Source organism: Vombatus ursinus, unplaced genomic scaffold, assembly GCF_900497805.2.
Source record: "Vombatus ursinus unplaced genomic scaffold, bare-nosed wombat genome assembly UNPS02014831.1, whole genome shotgun sequence".
NCBI lineage: Eukaryota > Metazoa > Chordata > Mammalia > Diprotodontia > Vombatidae > Vombatus > Vombatus ursinus.
In genome coordinates, this window is record NW_020954609.1 from 1891289 (window position 1) to 1909886 (window position 18598).

An 18598-nucleotide genomic window follows, 5' to 3' on the forward strand; every position below is an offset into this window, starting at 1 on the left:
AGGGGACAGAGCCTCCGTGGGCTTTGTCATTTATCAGTATTGTCATAAAGGTTGGGCTATTTGCTAGGTCTGTCAGTCATAAAGTACTCAAGGGTCTTAGAACCATCAACCTTAGGGTTGGATAGATGACCGGAGGTGGATGGGGGTGGGGGTGGTGAAGAATGAGAATCACCAAGTCACCTTTTAGCCTGCCTTGCCTTGTCTTCACTGTATAGATGAAGCAGCTTTGGAAGTACCAAGTTACTGTGGTTTTAAAGCAGAAGGAAGACAGATGCTATATTTCAAGTTTTTAGATAGTAAAAATGTCAAATGTTATGTTTCTGAGTAATATTTGAGTTAGCAACGTAACCTGCTTGTGCAACCAGCCCTTTTTCAGTTGCTTTCACTTGTAATGGTTATTTTAGCTTCCCCTCATTAATAGTCTAGTCAGCCTTAATGTGTGTGAATTCCTTTGTCACTCTATGCTGGTGGCTTAGGACAGGAAGGAACAAGGAAGGCCTTCAGTGTGCTGGCTAGATCCTCTCTGGAGAACTCTGGGTAAAACCTGGACAAGAAGCCCTCACCTCAGGCTAAGAAGGCATGGAAGGGCTGGCATCTGGCAGTGGAGGAAGCATTTGACACCAGTGAAACCTGGGAGAGGACTAGCTTTTGAAAGCATTTTCTCTTTTAAAAGCATTCATTCTCTCTGGCCCTGTGTTCAGTTTGACAGACATTAAGTGCCTACTGTGTGCTGAGCACAGACAGCACAGCTAGTGGATGTCCACAGCTTGGGCATCAGAAAGCCCTTGGCTCAGCCCATCCCTGCCACTAGAGGCTGCACCTCACTATGCCTTAGGCAGCTTGCATCGGTGGAGGAAGTTAGTGAAGTTTTTGAGGAATATGATGAATACCTAGCACTGCTGGCTATGGGGAAGACTTAAATGTTAGATAATCTGCATTCTTCTTGGCGTTTGTGTGGGAATTAAAATTGTCCAATCTACAATAAAAGAGACTGAAGCAGAGCTCTGAGCCATTGGCACTTTAGTAAAGGGTCCTTGGTCCCCTCTAATGAAGTGAACCTCAGATCTTCCTCATGATCTGAGATGCCCTTTTCTTCCAGGACCTTGTTTTTATAGGGTTTCCAAATATGCAAAACATGCATGGTTGAAATACAGAATCTCATTGATTGATAGACCTTGCTTTTGAGGGCCAAAAATGACATATTAGCAGGGGTGTCACAAGTTGGGTGAAGCATGGGCCATCTCCACTGACTAAGTGCTCATACGATAGTCATAAGATGGTCATCTACTGGTGTTGGACAAGAGAGAATGGTCTGGAGGTATAAAAATAAATTGGAGGGCTTTCCAAAGCATCAAGACATCCCACCCATGCTGGGTTTGGACATGAAATTTGAGTAAAACAGGATGGAGATATCTTTGTCAGTATTCTTGTGGTTATGCAAATGAGCTTCTTAACTTGGTAAACAAGTAGTGAACATTACATTCAAGTTTGAGGCCCACTATAAGAACCTATCAATCCCTATATGATTTATGTAATGTATCAAACTGATTAGAGTAAGGGTCCAAGTGAATTATTTCTCACATTCATAGTCTATGAAGAAAATAGGACCCACACAAATAATGGTCATACAAAATAATATAAAAAGGAAGCATAAACACAGTAATAGTAGAAGTTCAGGGGGAGCCTGTCTAGAGGATACTGTATTCTTTGTTTTAAGAACAAGTCTGCCAAAACTAATTGTTTATTAATTTAGCATTATTCTAAATTGAGGTATTTTTAACCTATAGAGAGAAATGTCTAAACTGGTGTATGGTCTGTCACACTCTATCCCCAACATGCCCTCTGACATGTCTACCCCCAAATGATTTGAGGTAACATTTGTAGGAATCTCAAACAAGGAAAATGCCCTCAAATGTCATTGCCCCTACGTGGGTCATAGGGCATGAGGAAGAAAAGGATCTAAATAGGGCTACAGATAGGTTGGGTGACCACCCTTAATCTATTTCAGAAGAGGACAAGGAAAGGGTTCAAGGCTGGAGAAAATATTGTTTCCTAATATTTCCAGGAGATTTTGAATATGCCTTCACAGTGAGCAGGATGGTTGAGCCTTGGGGAGAAGCCGCAATGTAGTAGAGCCTGGGAATACTTTTAAGAACGGTCAGTATGTCAAAGTTTCAAGTGTTCTCTAATACCTGCATTGGATTGAGTTTCTTTGGTGTATCAAAGCTCAAGATTGATTCCTGATTAATATGTGAAGTCGGTGGAAGGACAGTCAGCAAGTTGTTCATTAAACATCTGCTATGCGCCAGGCTCTATGCATGAAAAGAAAGACAAAACTCAGTGTCTGCCCTCAAGGAGCTCACAATGTAATGGGGCAGACAACATGCAAACACCTATGTGTAGAAAGGCTGTGGACAGGTTAAATTGGAAATACTCAGTAGAGGCAGGTACCAGCATTAAGGGGGATTAGGAAAGGCTTCCTGTAGAAGGTATAGGACTTTTAGGTGAGCCTTGAAGGAAGCCGGGAGGCAGAGATAAGGAGGGACAGCATTTGAAGTATGCAGTATAGGCTGGAGTTGGGCATGGAGTCTTTTGTCTGAGGAACAGCAGGGAGGCCAGTGGCACAGGGTCACAGAAAGGTAGGAAGGGGTCAAGTTAAGAAAGGGTTTGAACCCCACAGAACTTTGTAATTGATTCCTGGAGGTGTTAGGGAGCTGCTGGAGCTTTTTGAAAGGGTTGGGGGGACTGTTAGGCAGATCACTTTGACACCAGAGTGGAAGATGGACTGGAGTGAGGAGAGACTTGAGACAGGGAGACTTGACCCAGAAGGGTGTTTGGCAGGTGGGAAACTGGAAGAGTGGTGGTGCTTTCAACAATAATAGGAAGAGGGGAGGTCTCGGGGAGGGTGTGGTGGGGATAATGAGTTCAGTTTTGTACATGATGAATATAATTATAGATAGATGCCCAGTAGGCAGTTGGAGAAGTGAAATTGGAGTTCAGCAGAGAGATTGGGGCAGGAGAAGAGAATCCTTGGCATAGAGATGATCATTCAATCCATGATAGTTGATGGGAGTGAAATAGGATAGGGCGAGCAGAGAAGGCCCTGGACCTTACCCTGAGGGACACCTACCCAGATTAGAGAGTGTGATTTGGAGGAGGATCCATCTGAGTAGACCAAGGAGGAGCAGGCAGATAGGTGGGAGGGGAATGGGGGGGGGATGAGGAGAGAGTATGCACAGAGATCTTGGAGAATGTAGATAGAGAAGAAGCTATTGAATGTGGCCATTAGTCATGCCCTGAGTTTCTTTTCAGCCTTTTCTTTTCCAGGGGAATTATTTAAGGTGTTCTTTAAATAGAGCTTTTTAGCACAGGAAAGTGTATTGGGTCATTCAAATGGAAATGCAAAATGGGGGGCAATTCTGGCCCATTTGTATTTCCTGAGGACTCTAATCAAGGTCAGATTGCTTGCTTAAGTGAACAATTAGCAATTGAAGGAGAGACTCTTAGAATTTTAGAGCAGGGTGGGAATTTGGAGATCTAGTTTTAATGGACATAGGGGACCTGCTAGAGTTAGCTAGCCCATGACTCTACATGAGCACTACATGGGTCAGATGGCCACCATCCAAGTAGTTTTTTCCTCACTGTGGATTTCAGCTTGTGACCTCTATTGAGCAACTGTAGGTCAGTGGTCTAGATGAGGAATAAACTACCAGAGAGAACACGACTTAATTTCTGGCAGATCCCCGGACTACACCGGGTTTCTGAGGTGCCACTGAGTTCAAGTCACCTCTTAAGGTTTGGTTGCAGCCACACCCAACAGTAAGCATTTGAATTAGGCTAGAAGAAATAAACAGTTGTAGAAATCCCAAAGGACCTTTTGGAGTGACCTAAAATACATGGTGTCTTTTGTCAGCTAGTTCAAATAGTCCTGGATATACCACACCTGGCTGGACTTCCTGTTGGTTTCCCCTACTTGACTTATCTAAGATCCTTGTCAAGTATTAATATAAATGTGTGGGAAGCTAGGCAATGTAGGCGGCCTAGTGCCTGACTGTGAGACTTAGGCAGACCCAGGCCCCATCCCACCTCTTCAGCTTGTCATCTGTGGGATGGTGGGCACTTCAGCTGGCCCTCCCCCAGCCAACTCTCTTAAGACCGGTAAGTTACATAGGAGTTGCTTATTTGTATCAATGGAGGGAGTTTCCACACTGGCAGTTCCCATGCTTACTAAATCCTATGATTTAGTCTGACCTCAGACTTCTTTTGTGATACTTGGCCCTGTCTGCCTTGTGTTATGCTGTTCTGGGTCCCTACAACACAACAAGGTGATGTGGGCCCTGCACATAATAGGCATCAGCAGGTCAAAAGGCTCTTCAAGGGACTGTAGCTGAAGCTGCCTCAAACACTTGCCTTTTACAGGTATGAGAGAGTTGATATCCCACTCCACATTGTGCCTCAAGATACCATGGGGAAAGCGTCTCTTGAGGCAGCCATTGAATTGCCTAAGATTCTGTGCCAGGAGGAACAAGATGCCTACAGGAAGATCCACAGGTACTACCACTGCTGCCACCTTTGCTTGAGACCCAGGGAATATCTGTAGTTTGGCTCACATCCCCTCTTGAGGAGTAGAAAGAACATGTCAATATTCTCTTGACAGTATCTTTGGGTCAGAGGCAGGCATTGTGATCCCTAGGTTCCATATTAGAAAATGAGGCACAGAAGGGGCTACTTGGTGGTACAGTGAATAGAGCTGTAGCCTTGGAGTTAGGAAGGGGGAAGTGGGCCCAAGGATTGGCATTTCCTCTTGTGGAAGTGGGGTGTTCATTAATGGATTCTTTGGCACCTAGGCATGTTCCACTTCGATAACCCCTCTGCTGATATTAACATTTGTTGTTTGAAACTTAACATCAAGGAACTGTCATTTTGTCAAGGGGAGAACTTCTTCCACCAATGCAGGCAGACCCCCATGTGATTCAGTAGATGAAGACGTCTTCCCCAGGGGTTGGGCCTGCAAGTTCCTCACTCTCTGACTGACTTCACTATTTGTCCCCACTTAGTGAAGCTGGCCCCAGAATGCCCCTAGGCCTTTCCCAGCTGGTGCTCCCTTGGTGAGCCCAAGAGCACCTCCAGGGTGAAGTGTGATGGGAGACATTACACTTCAAAATAGGAACCAAATTGGAGGTAGTGGACATTTTGCAAGGAAAGGATTGTTGTTGGTGTTTGTTTCTGAACATGGGAAATGTTTACCTAGTAAATGTGCAGTAGTAAATGTCCAAGGCCCAACAACATCTTTGGGCAGATGCAAAGTTGAAGTCAGCAGAAATACTGGTGCCATCCTCAGGGCAGAGAGAGCTTGCTCATCCTGGACCCTTCTTGGTTGCCAGAGCTGTGCCTCTTTGTATGATGAAAACATAAATCTGAAAGGCGGAAGAGCAGCCATTTCACACTTGGGGGGCAGGCTCTGGGTGCTGAGCACTGGAATGTTGTGGGCTGAAGAAGGGAAATGTTGGGGACAGGGCTTGGCTTATCTGTCTTTATGTGGATGAAAATGACACTCCACAGCAGCCCAGGGGAGAGCAGGTTGGGTCTGGAAAAAAAAAAAAATCCTCAGCTGTTCTGCCTGCTTTTTAATCCCACCCAGGGTGAGGCAGTGGTCACTCTGTGAACATTATTTACAGTAAGGTCAGGCTCACTGTGTGCCAGGACTCTGCAGGACCAGGAACACAAGTGAAAATAGCCTTTGCCCCAAAGAACTTGATCTAATTCTGCCCTGATGACAGCTCAGGTTCTGTGGCTGACTGCCAGACTGCCCCCAAGTCTCTGCTCCACTGGTGTCTGTCTAAAATCCCATGATTAGATATTCATTCCTTTGGCTTTCTCCCGTAGTCTCTTCATATACAAACACCCATGATAAGGAAGACATTGAGCCAGTAATACTTCATGGTGAATGGGTTTATAAGATGGCTTTGTACCTGACATCTACCTGAATATAATTTAATTCACTGGTTTATTAAGTGCCCACCAGGTACAAAGTATTCTTACTAGCTGTGGGACTCCTGGACAAGCCACTTCACCTCTGTCTGCCTCAGTTTCCTCATCTGTAAAATGGGGATTAATAATAGCACCTGCCTTCCAGAGTTGTTGTGAAAATCAAATGAGATCATATAAAACACCTGGCAAACCTTAAAGTGCTAGATAAATGATAGCTGCTGCTGCTGCTGTTGTTGTCATCATTATTATTATTCATTCCTGAGGGAATGGGATCTAGGATGGGTAAAGTCAACTAGGAAGAAGATCTGTGAAAAAACACTGGTTGGGGCAGCTAGATGGCTCGGTGGATAGAGCATTGGCCCTGCAATCAGGAGGACCTGAGTTCAAATCCGGCCTCAGACACTTGACACTTACTAACTGTGTGACTCTGAGCAAGTCACTTAACCCTGATTGCCTCACCAAAAAGCAAAAAAAAAACAACAACAAACCAAACCCCCTTCCCCCCACCAAAAAAAAAAGAAGATAGAACACTGGTTCACTATTGGAGGGGAAAGCCTAGGGAAGAGGGTTAACAGTTATGCCTACCTAGACTTAATTCAACCAAGATTGAAGTGACTGCCTTCCATATGCAGTGGGAGGCATGATGGTCAATTCTATGCTAGGAGAGTGCTAAGTGATTCCAAGGTGCCCAGCATGGATCCAGAACAGGGCTTGTGATATGCTTCTGGAATCAAATAAAACATGGCATCTGCCCTCACCAAGCTTACAGTCTCATGGTCCAAGTGCCACAGAGTAATGGAGGAGTCTCAAATAATATACAGGAGTTTGGGGGCAATTGGAGTCAAATGAAGAATGAGAGGGAAGTTGTTCAAACTCTACCCAAGTCAAGGACTCATCTGACAGTGTTGACTGAGTCCACTTACCAGTTTGTCATCTCCTGGAGCTGACTGAGCGGGGGAATCCTTTTTACAGCTCCCTAACTCTCACTCCTCACCCAGGGTGTTACAAATCTGTTCTCACCATAAGCCTGCCCCACCACCATTTCTGAAAACATCCTTGCTCATGTTTACAGAGAGCATAGAGACTGTTTGCCTTGTGTGCCCTATTCTCCCCTATGCCAGATGTCAGCCCCTTTCCATCATCCCCCATTCTCGCCTTCTTTACTGCAGTCAAGTCTGATGAAGAGATCACCTTTCTCACCACAGCTTTGTCTTTGTAGCCCTGATCCCATCCCTTCTTATCTCTCTAGTCATTTCTACCCTCTCTTGTGAATCTTTATTTTTTCCCTATCTGCAGGTTCCCTTCCTGCTACCTACAAACTAGCCCAGGTCTCCCTTTACTTTTGACTTTGCTGTCTGCTCAGGGTATCATCCACTTAGATTTCAGTCACTCAACTTCTCAACCCTGGACCCCTCCTGTCTCTTCACCTTACCCCCTCTTAATGCAGCTTGGGTGAGGTTCAGGATCCCCAGGAACAGTTTGAAAAAGTGGAGTACCATGAAAGGGTCAGCAGTGAGAATGCAGAGCAAGCTGGCCTTAATGGAGGGACATACTCACCATAAGAAGGGGCAGTCAGGGAAAATGGGCTGAGATCACCACGTGAGATAGTACAGAGAGAAGAGAAGAGGGCCCAAGACAGAGCCTTGGGGGGAGTCCTCGGGTTAGAGGATTTGCCCCAGATGAACATCCAGCAAAGGAGACAGAGAAGGAGCGGTCAGTTAGGTGGGAGGAAAACCAGGAGAGAGTAGTATCAGGGAAACTAGAGAGAAGAGAATATCCAGGAGGGGAGAGTGATCTCCAGTGTCCAAGGCTGAAGAGCGGTCAGAGAGACTAAGGATGGAGAAAAGGCCATTGGATTGGGCAACAGTTGGGTGGTACAATTACACATGTTGTCTCCTTCGTTAGAGTAGAATCTATCTGCTGGCAGGGACTGTTTTTTAGTTTTTCTTTGTATCCCAAACTCTTAGCACAATATCTTGCGCTTCATAAATGTTTGTAGATTGGTTGACCATTTCTTTTATATTTACTATGCAGGCACATCTTTGTCTTTTTGCTAGAATGGAAGCTTCTTGAGGTCAAGGACTATTTCCTCTTTTGTCTTTGTCAGCACATAGTAGGCATTTAATAATACATGGTTGGTTTTTTTTGAGGGCATAACCTTCCTTATGGTTATGAGGAGAGCTCCTCGGAATGGTTTTCTGTTCATTGTAGATATTTGAATAGTCCAGTTTGCTCAGTGGGTTCCAGAATGATGCTATGATAACCGAACACATGGCTTAGTGGGATGTCTACAGAGAACTCTTCCACATGCAGACTCTCCTCCAGCCAGCTGGCTACAAAGGGCACACTTTTAGTCATTGAGGGGTCAATGAGACAAAAGTGGGAGGAATTCATCATTTCAGAACAGACGCGGCCGGAAGAGCACTTGGTCTGCTTTGGGCCAGCATAGCAGCTATAGCAGGAGTACAGAATTTCTAGTGTCCACCCTTCCTACAGCTCCCACCGGAGGACGTAGGTGGCACGTAATTGCCAGCCATTCCCCCCTGACTTGACATAATATCGTGTTAGTTCCAGCTCTGTACTCTAGGTGTCTCCCTGACCAAACCCAGTCTCAGTTTTTCTCATTCTCAAACCAAACTGAGAAAGTAGGTGAGTGAGAGATACTGCTTTATTAAATGTTTATTTTGTAGCTCTTGGAGAAAAAAAAAATCACATTCTAGAATCATTAAACCTTTAGTAGTGCAAGTAAATGTAATTAAAGCCTTATCTCAGTCATCCAGTCAGTCAGTAAACATTTATTAGGTGCCTACTATGTGCCAAGTACTAGGTGCTAGGGATTCCAAGAAAAGCAAAAGCCGGCCCCTGCCCTCGAGGGTCTCCCAGTCTGTCTGACGGGGGAGACGATATGCAAACAAGTCTGTCCAAATAAGATCCATGTAGGCTAAATTGGAGATCAGCAGCAGCAGAGGGAGGGCACTGGCTGGAAAGGCAATGGTTCTTTTTGGGAGATCCTATGGTGAAAGAGAGAGTGAGCAAGGCCTGGGTTTGAGTCCTCCACTAATACATATTGGCTTGTGTGACCCTGGATGAACCACACCATCTCTCAGTGCCCCCAGGCAGCTCTTTAAGACTAGAAGTTTTCTTGGGGGGGGGGTTCCCTACACCAATGAAGTCATAGTTCTGAACCAGAAAAGAAAAATCACTCACATTAGGTGACTGCTTCCTTTATGGAAGGCCTCATTAATAGGTTCTGTTCAGTTGTTCAGTCGTGTCTGACTCTTCATGACCCCATTTGGGATTTTCTTGGCAGAGATACTGGAGTGATTTGCCATTTCCTTCTCCAGCTCATTTTTACAGATAAGGAAACTGAGGCAAACAGGGTGAAGTGACTTGCCCAGGGTCACCCAGCTAGTAAGTGTCTGAGGCCAAATTTGAACTCAAGTCTTCTTGACTCCAGACCTGGAGTATGATACATAGAGAATCCCAAAGTGCTCTGCTGCTAACCTGAACTCTGCTTTCCTTCAGCCTTACTCACCTGGATGCAGTAACTAAGATCCACAATGGTTCAGGTAAGGTACTTGGGTGGGAAGCAAGAGGCTGGGCCTGGGGATTTAGGCTTCTTCTGTCTCTTGACAGAAAGATCACTTTTGAGGTAGACGGCCTGGCCCCAAGAATGGATTCCTCAGCTACTGCTTACTCACATGCTTCCAAAATCCTGCCTCCAAATTGAAGGCTACCTTTGGACAAGGCCAGGCTAGTCCTCCAGTCTGAGTTGGACTGGTGACCTCAGAGGGCCCCCACAGCTCAGGGCTTACAATCCTATGACCACACGTTTTAGGTTGCAGAGATATTGCTTGTAGGGAATGTCAAGCGAATCAAGCGTGCAGAGCTTTTGAACTCAACCTTTCAAATCAAATCTTTGAAAAATCAAATTTGAAAAATGAGGCTGTTATGAGAGTAACAATCATTATTTTTAGAAAACCCCATAAAGACAAAAATGAAAGTTCCAGTGGGGAAGAGGGTAGGTGTGGCCTGTACACAGAGAAGGACACATGAGGTAATCCCAGGAAAGGGAGCGCTGCAAGGTGGGGGGTGGGGGTGGTAGGGCAAGTGTGCTCTTAAAATGGGGAGTACCATGTGCATGGAGGCTGGAAATGGAGAGTTGAGGGCAGGGGACAGCCTACAATACAGTGTGTTAAGGTGAGGAATAATAGGAGATGGAAGGCTTTGGTAGGGCCTCGAACATCAGACAGAGGTGGTTTTCTCTTCTAGAGGCAGTGGGAGCCACTTCAGATTTGTGAGCAGGGCAGTGACATGGTTAGACCTGTGCCTTAAGAAAATGCTGTAGAAGCTGCAGAGAGGGTGTGTTGGGAATAGGAGAGACTGGAGTCAGGGAGACAGATTAGAAAGTGACTTTGAGGGGCAGCTAGGTGGCGCAGTGGATAGAGCGCCGGTCCTGAAGTCAGGAGGACCTGAGTTCAAATGCGGCCTCAGACCAAACACTTAACACTCACTAGCTGTGTGACCCTGGGCAAGTCACTTAACCCCAATTGCCTAAAGAAAATAATAAAAAAAAAAATTTAAAAAAAAAAGTGACTTTGGAACCAGGTGAAAAGGGGTGAACATGTGTCTGTGGAGAGCAGGGGACAAACTTGGCAACAAGGGCCCCATGCTATTTCTTAAATGATTGTGGAGTAATTATTAGTATCTGTTTCTCTCTCCTTCTCTCCTTTCCTCTCTCCCTCCTCTTTCCCCTCCCCTCTCCTTTCTGTCTCTGTCTTACCCTCTATTCCTTTCTCCCCCTCAGTCCTTCTTTCCCTTTCCTCCTTTCTGTGTCCCTCCTCTCTATCTCTGTCTCTCCATCCATTCTTCACCCTTCTCTCTCCCTCTTGCTTTGTCTCTCTCCTCTTTTCCTCTATGTCTCTGTCTCTCTCCTGTCTTCCCCCTCTCTCTGTGTCTCTGTCCCCTCTCTGTCTGTCTCTCTCCCCCTTTTCTCCCCTCTCTGTCTCTCTCCCCCTCTCTGTGTCTCTGTTTCTCCCCCTCTGTGTTTCTGTCTCCTCCCCTCTCTGTGTCTCTGTCTCTCTCCTCCATTTGTGTCTCTTTCTTCCCTTTCTCTCCCCTTTCTGTCTCCTCCCTCTCTGTCTCTCCCTTCTCTGTGTCTCTATCTCTCCCCCCTATTTTTGTCTCCCCGCCTCTGTGTCTGTCTCTCTCTCCCCCTCTGTGTCTCTTTCCCCCTTCTCTCCCCTCTCTGTCTCTCCTCCCTCTCTGACTCGCCTCTCACCAGGGCCTGTATAGGGAGCTTACTAGGGGCCTCATGGGATAAAACACCAATTGAAAAATCATGGTCTTGGGGCAGCTAGGTGGCAATGGATAGAGCACCGGCCCTGGAGTTAGAAGGACCTGAGTTCAAATGCAGCCTCAGACACTTGGCACTTATTAGCTGTGTGACCCTGGACAAGTCACTTAACCCCAATTGCCTCACTAAAAAAAAAAAGGAAAAATCATGGTCTTAGATTTGTATTGTGTGTATATGGGTTGGGGGGAGTTGGGTTTGGGTGGGTGGGGGTGTATGTGTATGGGTGTGGGGGATGGTAAGGGGTTGGGATGTGTAGGGTGTGTGTGGGTATGGGGGTCTGTGTGTATATGGGGGTATGTGGTGTGGTGGAATGTATGGGGATGTGTTTGGGGGTGGTGTGGGAGTGAGATGGGGATGTGGGGGTGGAGTATGGGTATAGGGGGTAATTGGTTCGGATGTGGGATATAAGGGGGCTGTGCTGTGTGGTAGGTTTGTGTGTGTGAGGTGTTTATGGAGCATGGGGGGTATTTAGGCGGGGTTGGGTGTGGGGATATATGTATGGGAGGATGTGTGTGGGGTGTGTGGTCACTCATCACAGAAAATGCCCCAGCACAATTTGCTGCCTGCCACCTGGTCCCTGTAGAACAGGCTTGCACAACCCACTTGCGGCCTTTGGTGTGCTGCAAGTGGCCCATGGGCCGCAGGTTATGCAGGCCTGTTGTGGAAGCGAGGAAGGCAGGATGTTGCTCTCTTCTGGGGTAGCTTCTGATGCCTTAAGGATCCCAGCTTTCAAACTGGCCGACAGTGCAGAGGCCATGTCCTTCTTCACCCTCATTTTACAAAGGAAGACACTGAGGCCCAGGGAAGTAAAGGGACATGCCCAGCGTCACACAGAGAGTAAAGAGCAGAGCCTTAATTTGAACCCAGTTTTCTTGATCCCAGGACCAGGATGCTTTCTCCTCATACCACCTGTCGACCATAGAAACTGATCTGATTCCTTCTTGCCCTCCCCCGATAGCCTCCTAATTAACAGCAGGTCTTGACAAAAGTTGGGGAGATGTGACAAAATTGAAAAGAGTTAGTGACAGTTAAAGAATCATAGCTTGTCAAGCTGGAAATGAGAGAGTATATTAATTCAGCTCCCTCGTTTCACATAAGAGGAAGTAGAGGTCCCATGTCCAGAACCCTCATGCTCATTACTCTAACTGCCTGAACATGCCAGATCTGTCCCCCTCCTCCATTCCATCAAAACACTTATTTCTTAGGTTGCTGCCTTAGAACAGTCTGCTTATACCGACCCTAGAGTGCAAATGAAGTTACTTGCCCCCTAAAACATTCCTGGGGATAGTTGCATTTTAAAAGAATTGCTTTTTAATCAAGTGAATCTTGTTAAAAAAAAAAATCCTAGTCCGACTACAGGAGATAAAATGGATAATTTTGACTAAGTGAAATGTAAAAGTTTCTATACAAACTTGAGGTAGGTAAAAAACCTGAGTTCTAATCTGGACACTTAGGAACTCTGTGACCCCAGGCAAGTCTATTAACCTTTGTCTGCCTCAAATTTTCTCTTCTGCAGAACTGGGTTGAGGATTAAATTAAAAATTTTTTTTACAAATTAAAAGTTTTAAGATACCTTGCCCTCTTTGTCAGGAGGTAGATAGCTTGTTTCATCAAGAGTCCTTTGAGGGGCAGCTAGGTGGCGCAGTGGATAGAGCACCAGCCCTGGAGTCAGGAGGACCTGAATTCAAATGCGGCCTCAGACATATAATACTTCCTATATGTGTGACTCTGGGCAAGTCACTTAACCCTGATTGCCTCACTTAAAAAAAAAAAAGTCCTTTGGAATCCTGTTGGGTCATTATTTTGCTAAGAGCTAAATCTTTCATTGTGGACAATTTTGCTCTTGTTGGACACATTGTTCTTCTAGTTGTATTCGCTTCACTATGCCTCAGTTTCCTAATCACTAGACTATTCTATCACATTTCTATTATATCATTCATTTAGCCATTCATCAATGAAGAGAGCTGCCATAAAGGGATTTGTACATATGTGGCTTTTCCTGCCATCCTTGCTGTCTTTGGGCTATAGGCCTAATAGTGGTATTACCGAGTCAAAGGCTATGGTCGGTTTAGTGACTTTGGGCCATGGTTCCAAGTTGCTGTCTAGAATGCTGGACCAGTACAGGTATAATCTCTACAAATGGAGAGACCCCCCTCCCCACACACACAAGCCCCGCTACATATACCAATGCACCCTTCAGAGATCCTCTCCCACCTCTCCACACACACACACATACACACCCTTCCTACACCCATACCCCCCCATAGATCCTCTCACACTTTTCCACACACATCTCTCCTACACCCATAACCCCCTCCCCCATAGGCACACACCCCACACTGATGTGATCCAGCATCCATTGAAGTAACAAAATGTAAGATAAATCAGTTGGTGTTGGGATGAATATGTTTTTGGCCAAAAAATTTTCCCAGTTCTGTATATTAAAGCAGACGCTGGGAGTGGGTTGGGAAAAGAACAGTGCATACTAGCCAAAGCCCTCCTTGGCTGATGGGAACTAGGCCTGCTTTGCCCCTTGAGTCCTTAGAGTTCATACACAGTGAAAGGGACAGTTTCCCTTACTGAACTGGAGTGTTTTCTCTGCTCTGGTTGCACAAGCCCAGGGCTAACACCTTGGAACAGGGGAGGGCGGGTACTGGGCAGTGGATGCTGCTTGCCAAAGAGCCCTAGAGGTCAGGCTTCCTGAGGATGCCTAGATTTTGAATGCTGGGGGCTCAAGAGGAGCCTCCAAGAAATTTTTTTTCCCCTTTATTCTCCCCTACTCCCTTGGCTCATTGATAGCACTTTTACTCTTGGCGGGCTTAGCCCCATCTTGTCCCCCCAAAAATGAGATGAAATTTGAATAGGGTCTGCTTTTCTTTGGTAGTGATCTGTCTTCTCTTTTTCCTCTTGAAGTGTTTACCAAGAACCTGTGCAATCAGATGTCAGCCATCAGCGGCCCCCTTATGCAGTGGCTGGAGGACAGACGGGAGTATAACCGCAAGCTGCTTCTGGAATTAGAGCAGGAGAAGGCAGCCCTGCTGGAGGAGCTTGCTAGCCTGGACTAAGGCATCTGTCATATTCTCAATAAAAAGTGCATCTGCTACATGACAAAAGTATAAGGAGAGGTTGCCTGGGGTCCCTGACCTAAGCCCCATTGGGGTAGACTGGGTATGGCTGTGTCCCCTTCTTATCTGGCCCATAGACTGGGTATGGCTGTGCCCTCTTCTTATCTGGCCCATAGATTGGGTATGGCTGTGCCCCCTTCTTATCTGGCCCTAACCTCTGTAGCTCAGTCACTCATTTATTCATCACTGATGGGAAATCGACTTGTAGGGTGTGAGCAAAGGAACAACACCCAGAGAATGAGAGTCATGTAGAATCTCGGAGCTTCTAGGGATCCCACAGGCCATCTAGCCTAAGTCCTACCTAAATGAGAATAGAAGGATTCTTTTTTACAACTGGAAACAGTCATGGCAGCAAGCTGTGAGAAAGAAATGCTTAGAGCATTGGTTTTTAGTGTGTGCTGTCAGCTTGGTGTCTTTTGACTTGAGAAGTAGTGTTTCCATATTTCATGATCCCTGAAATCCCCACTTTTCTGACCTAGGGGTCACCTTGTGTCCATGCCAGCCTTTGTTTAATGTAACAGATGAGTTCTAACAACGTTGGGCCATATTAAGCAAATCCTGTGTTCCAATTCAGGGTGGCTAGGTGGTGAAGTGGATAGAATGCAGTGCTGGCCCTACAGTCCTGAACACTCATGTTCCTGAGTTCAAATATGGCTTCAGACAGTTAATAGCTGTGTGATCTAATAGCTGTGTGACCCTGGGCAAGTCACTTACCCCTGTTTGCTTTAGTTTCCCCATCTGTAAAATGAAGGTAATAATAGCATCTACCTCCCAGAGTTGTTGTGAGGATCAGATGAGATAGTAATTGTAAGGTGTTTAGCACACTACCTGACACCTAGTATCACTATATAAATGTTAGCTGTCATCATTATTATTATTATCTAAGCCAATCTCCTGATTTCACTGAGTTCTGACTCCAAATACAGGGCTTCTCCTACACCACCAGCCTCTAGTAATGGCCGGGGTAGAACCTCGCATGTCCTCGTCTGACTCAGCTGGTCCCACTAAGAGTGGTCCTGTATGGACATAGATTTGGGATGTGGCAGCCTAGAGGGCTTACTTGAAGTCCTAGGTGAGTGATATTAATAGGGATCCAAGGCTACATACCTAAGGATAAGAAGGAAGGACATCTGAGTTGTAATCCCCAACTCCACAAATGTTTAGAAAACAGCCTAGACTTAACCCCAATTGCCAAAAAAAAGGGGGGGGGCAGCTAGGTGGTACAGTGAATAGAGCACTGACCCTGAAGTCAGGAGGACCTGAGTTCAAATTCGGCCTCAGACCAAACACTTGACACTTACTAGCTGTGTGACCCTGGGCAAGTCACTGAACCCCAATTGCCTAAGAAAGAAAGAAAGAAAAGAAAGACTAGAAAAACAAGTCCTGCTCAGGAAATCCAAGGAAAAGAATTATAGTTGTGTTACCAGCCTAGAGCATCACAGGGAGACAGAAGTTTGTTGACACTGGGGTTGGGGTCTAGTCAGGAAGGCCTCATGGACTGTTTCAGTGCTGGGATTGAAAGGGGGCCGAGACTCTGTGCCAGGGTATGAAGATCTCCCTGATCTGGTACAGGGGAAAAGGAGTATTTTACACTCTGACAGCAGCTGACAGCTCTTGCTCACTATCCAGTTTGGGGTCCAGTTTTGAGATCCAGGATCAATTGAGGAGGGGACTTGTGCCCAGGGATGGGATTCAAGGACAAGGAGTGGTCCTAAGACCTACCATATATTGAGGGACTGGGTTTGTGTGTGTGTGGGGGGGGTAGTGTCAGTCCTAGTCCCAGCCCAGTCTTCAGCCTGCAGCAGAATAATCAGGGCAAGAAACCCAGACCAATGGGGAATGTGTGGTTCCGTGCCTCTGAACCAGCAGAGCTTTCTGGCTGATGGTAACTGCCACCGGCAGCCATCTATTAGACTTCCAAGCAGGAGCAAAACCCCAGCTGTGCTTTTCATATCCAAACCCAGATCAGGAACTTAAGAGTTTATCCCTGAATCAGACCACTTTGGGGGCACTGAAAACTTGTAAGTGCCCAGCCTGAGCTGTCCCTGAAGTAACAGAACAGTTAGTACCCCCAAGAGAACACAGCTCAACCCTAACGTGAAGAGGGAGATCAGGAAGTAGGATGCAGATTAAATGAACAAACACACAAAAGTCTCCACTGCGCCATCTAGTGGCCTGTGATTTAATTTAAGAGAAAAGAAAGGAGAGAGAGCGTGATTGGGCTCTGGGTTGAAATAAAGAGAAGAGGGGAAGGGCAAGGGGAGTAGGTGCCTAGGACACCAATATTGGTCACAGTCCCCCCCCCCCCTTTTTAAAGGCAATTGGGGTTAAGTGACTTGCCCAGGGTCACACAGCTAGTAAGTGTCAAGTGTTTGGTCCGAGGTTGGATTTGAACTCAGGTCCTCCTGTCTTCAGGGCCAGTGCTCCATCCACTGCTCCATCCAGCTGCCCCAAGCCTCTTCTTTATAAAGGGAAATAAAGAGAAGGAAAAGTATAAGAGAATAGGATAGAGGGAAATACACAATTCATGGTCCTAACTGTGAAAGTCTGTGGGATGAACTCATGGAAAAGGATAGGGTTAGAAAGCAGAATCCAACATGTTTATTATTAACATTTGTAGGGTAAAGATTCTTGCAGAGTTAAAATAAGGGGCAGCTGAAACAAACCCTGAAGAGGTCTGATGAATTCATTGACCAACCTGATTGTCAAGGTCCTATAATGAAGGCACTGCCTACCTCTGACCAATGTCAAATGCTTCAGAAAGGGCAAGAAGGTGTAGGGGAGGCCTGGCAACAAAAAAAACCACTGGGCCTGAGGATGTTTGGTGACCTTGGAGAAAGCAGTTTTAGCAAAATGTTGGGGATTAAGACCAAATGACAAAGGATTAGGCAGTTAGTGACTTGTGAGGCAGTAGAGACAGTAGTGTCAACTCCTTTTTAGAAGTTTGGAAGTGGGCAGCTAGGTGGCGCAGTGGATAGAGCGTCGATCCTGAAGCCTGGAGTCAGGAGGAACTGAGTTCAAATGAGGCCTGAGATACTTAATAACTAGCTGTGTGACCCTGGGCAAGTTACTTAACCCCATTGCCTAGCCCCCCCCCCCAAAAAAAAGTCTGGAAGTGAAAAGAGGTAGAGGGCAATAGCTTGAAGGAGCAGCAGGATCTTCAAAGGATCACCCAAATGTTTGAAGCCAGAGGGGAGGTGGTTAATGGAGAAGATTGGGGAGGGAATCAAGAACATGGGGAGCAGTGGCAAGAAGGAGGGCCACCACCCAGCGAAAATGAGCATGATCTTTCAGGGGAGGAGATGGATATTCAACGAAATAGGGGACTTCCCTACCTTTGTGATAAAAAGACCAGAGCTCAACAAAAAGTTTGATCTTCAAATACAAGACACAAGAGACACATAAAAAGGTAAATGGGACAGAAAGTAACATGTTATTAATAAGGGCAAACTCTTTACATCCCTACAAGGGAAGATGACACTTGAGAACTGTATTGTTATTACACCATGTTAAAGGGGTATACATAAAGGGGGTGGGTATAAATTGACTTTGATGTAATGATGAAAAAAATCTAATCAAGTGGGTTAAATGGATCCAAGTGAATGAATTAATCTGATCTAACTAATAAATGTACTAATAAATGTACTAACTAATAAAATGTGCTTTCCTTTAAAAAAGGAAAGGAAGAGTCAGACAAGGGTAAATTACATCACAGGAAAAGGCACAAAAACCTATTACAGCTGAGGGAAAGAAGGGAGGGAGATGAGCATTGTTTGAACTTTACTCTCATCAGATTTGGCTTAAGAAGGGAATAACAATCAGGTATAGAAATCTAACAGGCCGTATAGGCAGTAGGAGGGAAAAGGGGAAAAAAAGGGGAGGGGGCTAATAGAAGGAAGGTGGGACTGAGGGAGGCAGTGGTCAAAAGCAAACATTAGTGAGGAGGGAAAAGGAGAAAGAAAAGCATAAGGGGGGGAAGGATGAAGAGAAAGACATAGATAGTAATCATAATTGTGAATGTGATATATGAATGTAATGGAATGCTATTGTGCTATAAGAAATGATGAACAGATGAGAGTTCAGATAAACCTGGAAAGACTTGTATGGTTTGATGCTGAGTGAAGTG

General features: G+C 45.7%; 1 protein-coding gene across 3 annotated transcripts in view; it reads left to right on the top strand.

The window, feature by feature from the left end:
* The window catches only part of BRCC3 (BRCA1/BRCA2-containing complex subunit 3), a 39441-nt gene extending 24979 nt beyond the window's left edge, over window positions 1-14462 (top strand). For 2 of the 3 annotated variants that reach the window (XM_027838939.1, XM_027838941.1), the window contains 3 exons: window positions 4420-4551; window positions 9517-9560; window positions 14261-14455. In XM_027838939.1, the coding sequence (XP_027694740.1) occupies window positions 4420-4551; window positions 9517-9560; window positions 14261-14412 (328 nt within the window). In that variant the 3' untranslated portion in view covers window positions 14413-14455. Of the gene's footprint in view, window positions 1-4419; window positions 4552-9516; window positions 9561-14260 lie in introns of all 3 variants that reach the window. The other variant, XM_027838942.1, reaches the window with a different exon arrangement.
* The last annotated feature ends 4136 nt before the right edge of the window (window positions 14463-18598 follow it).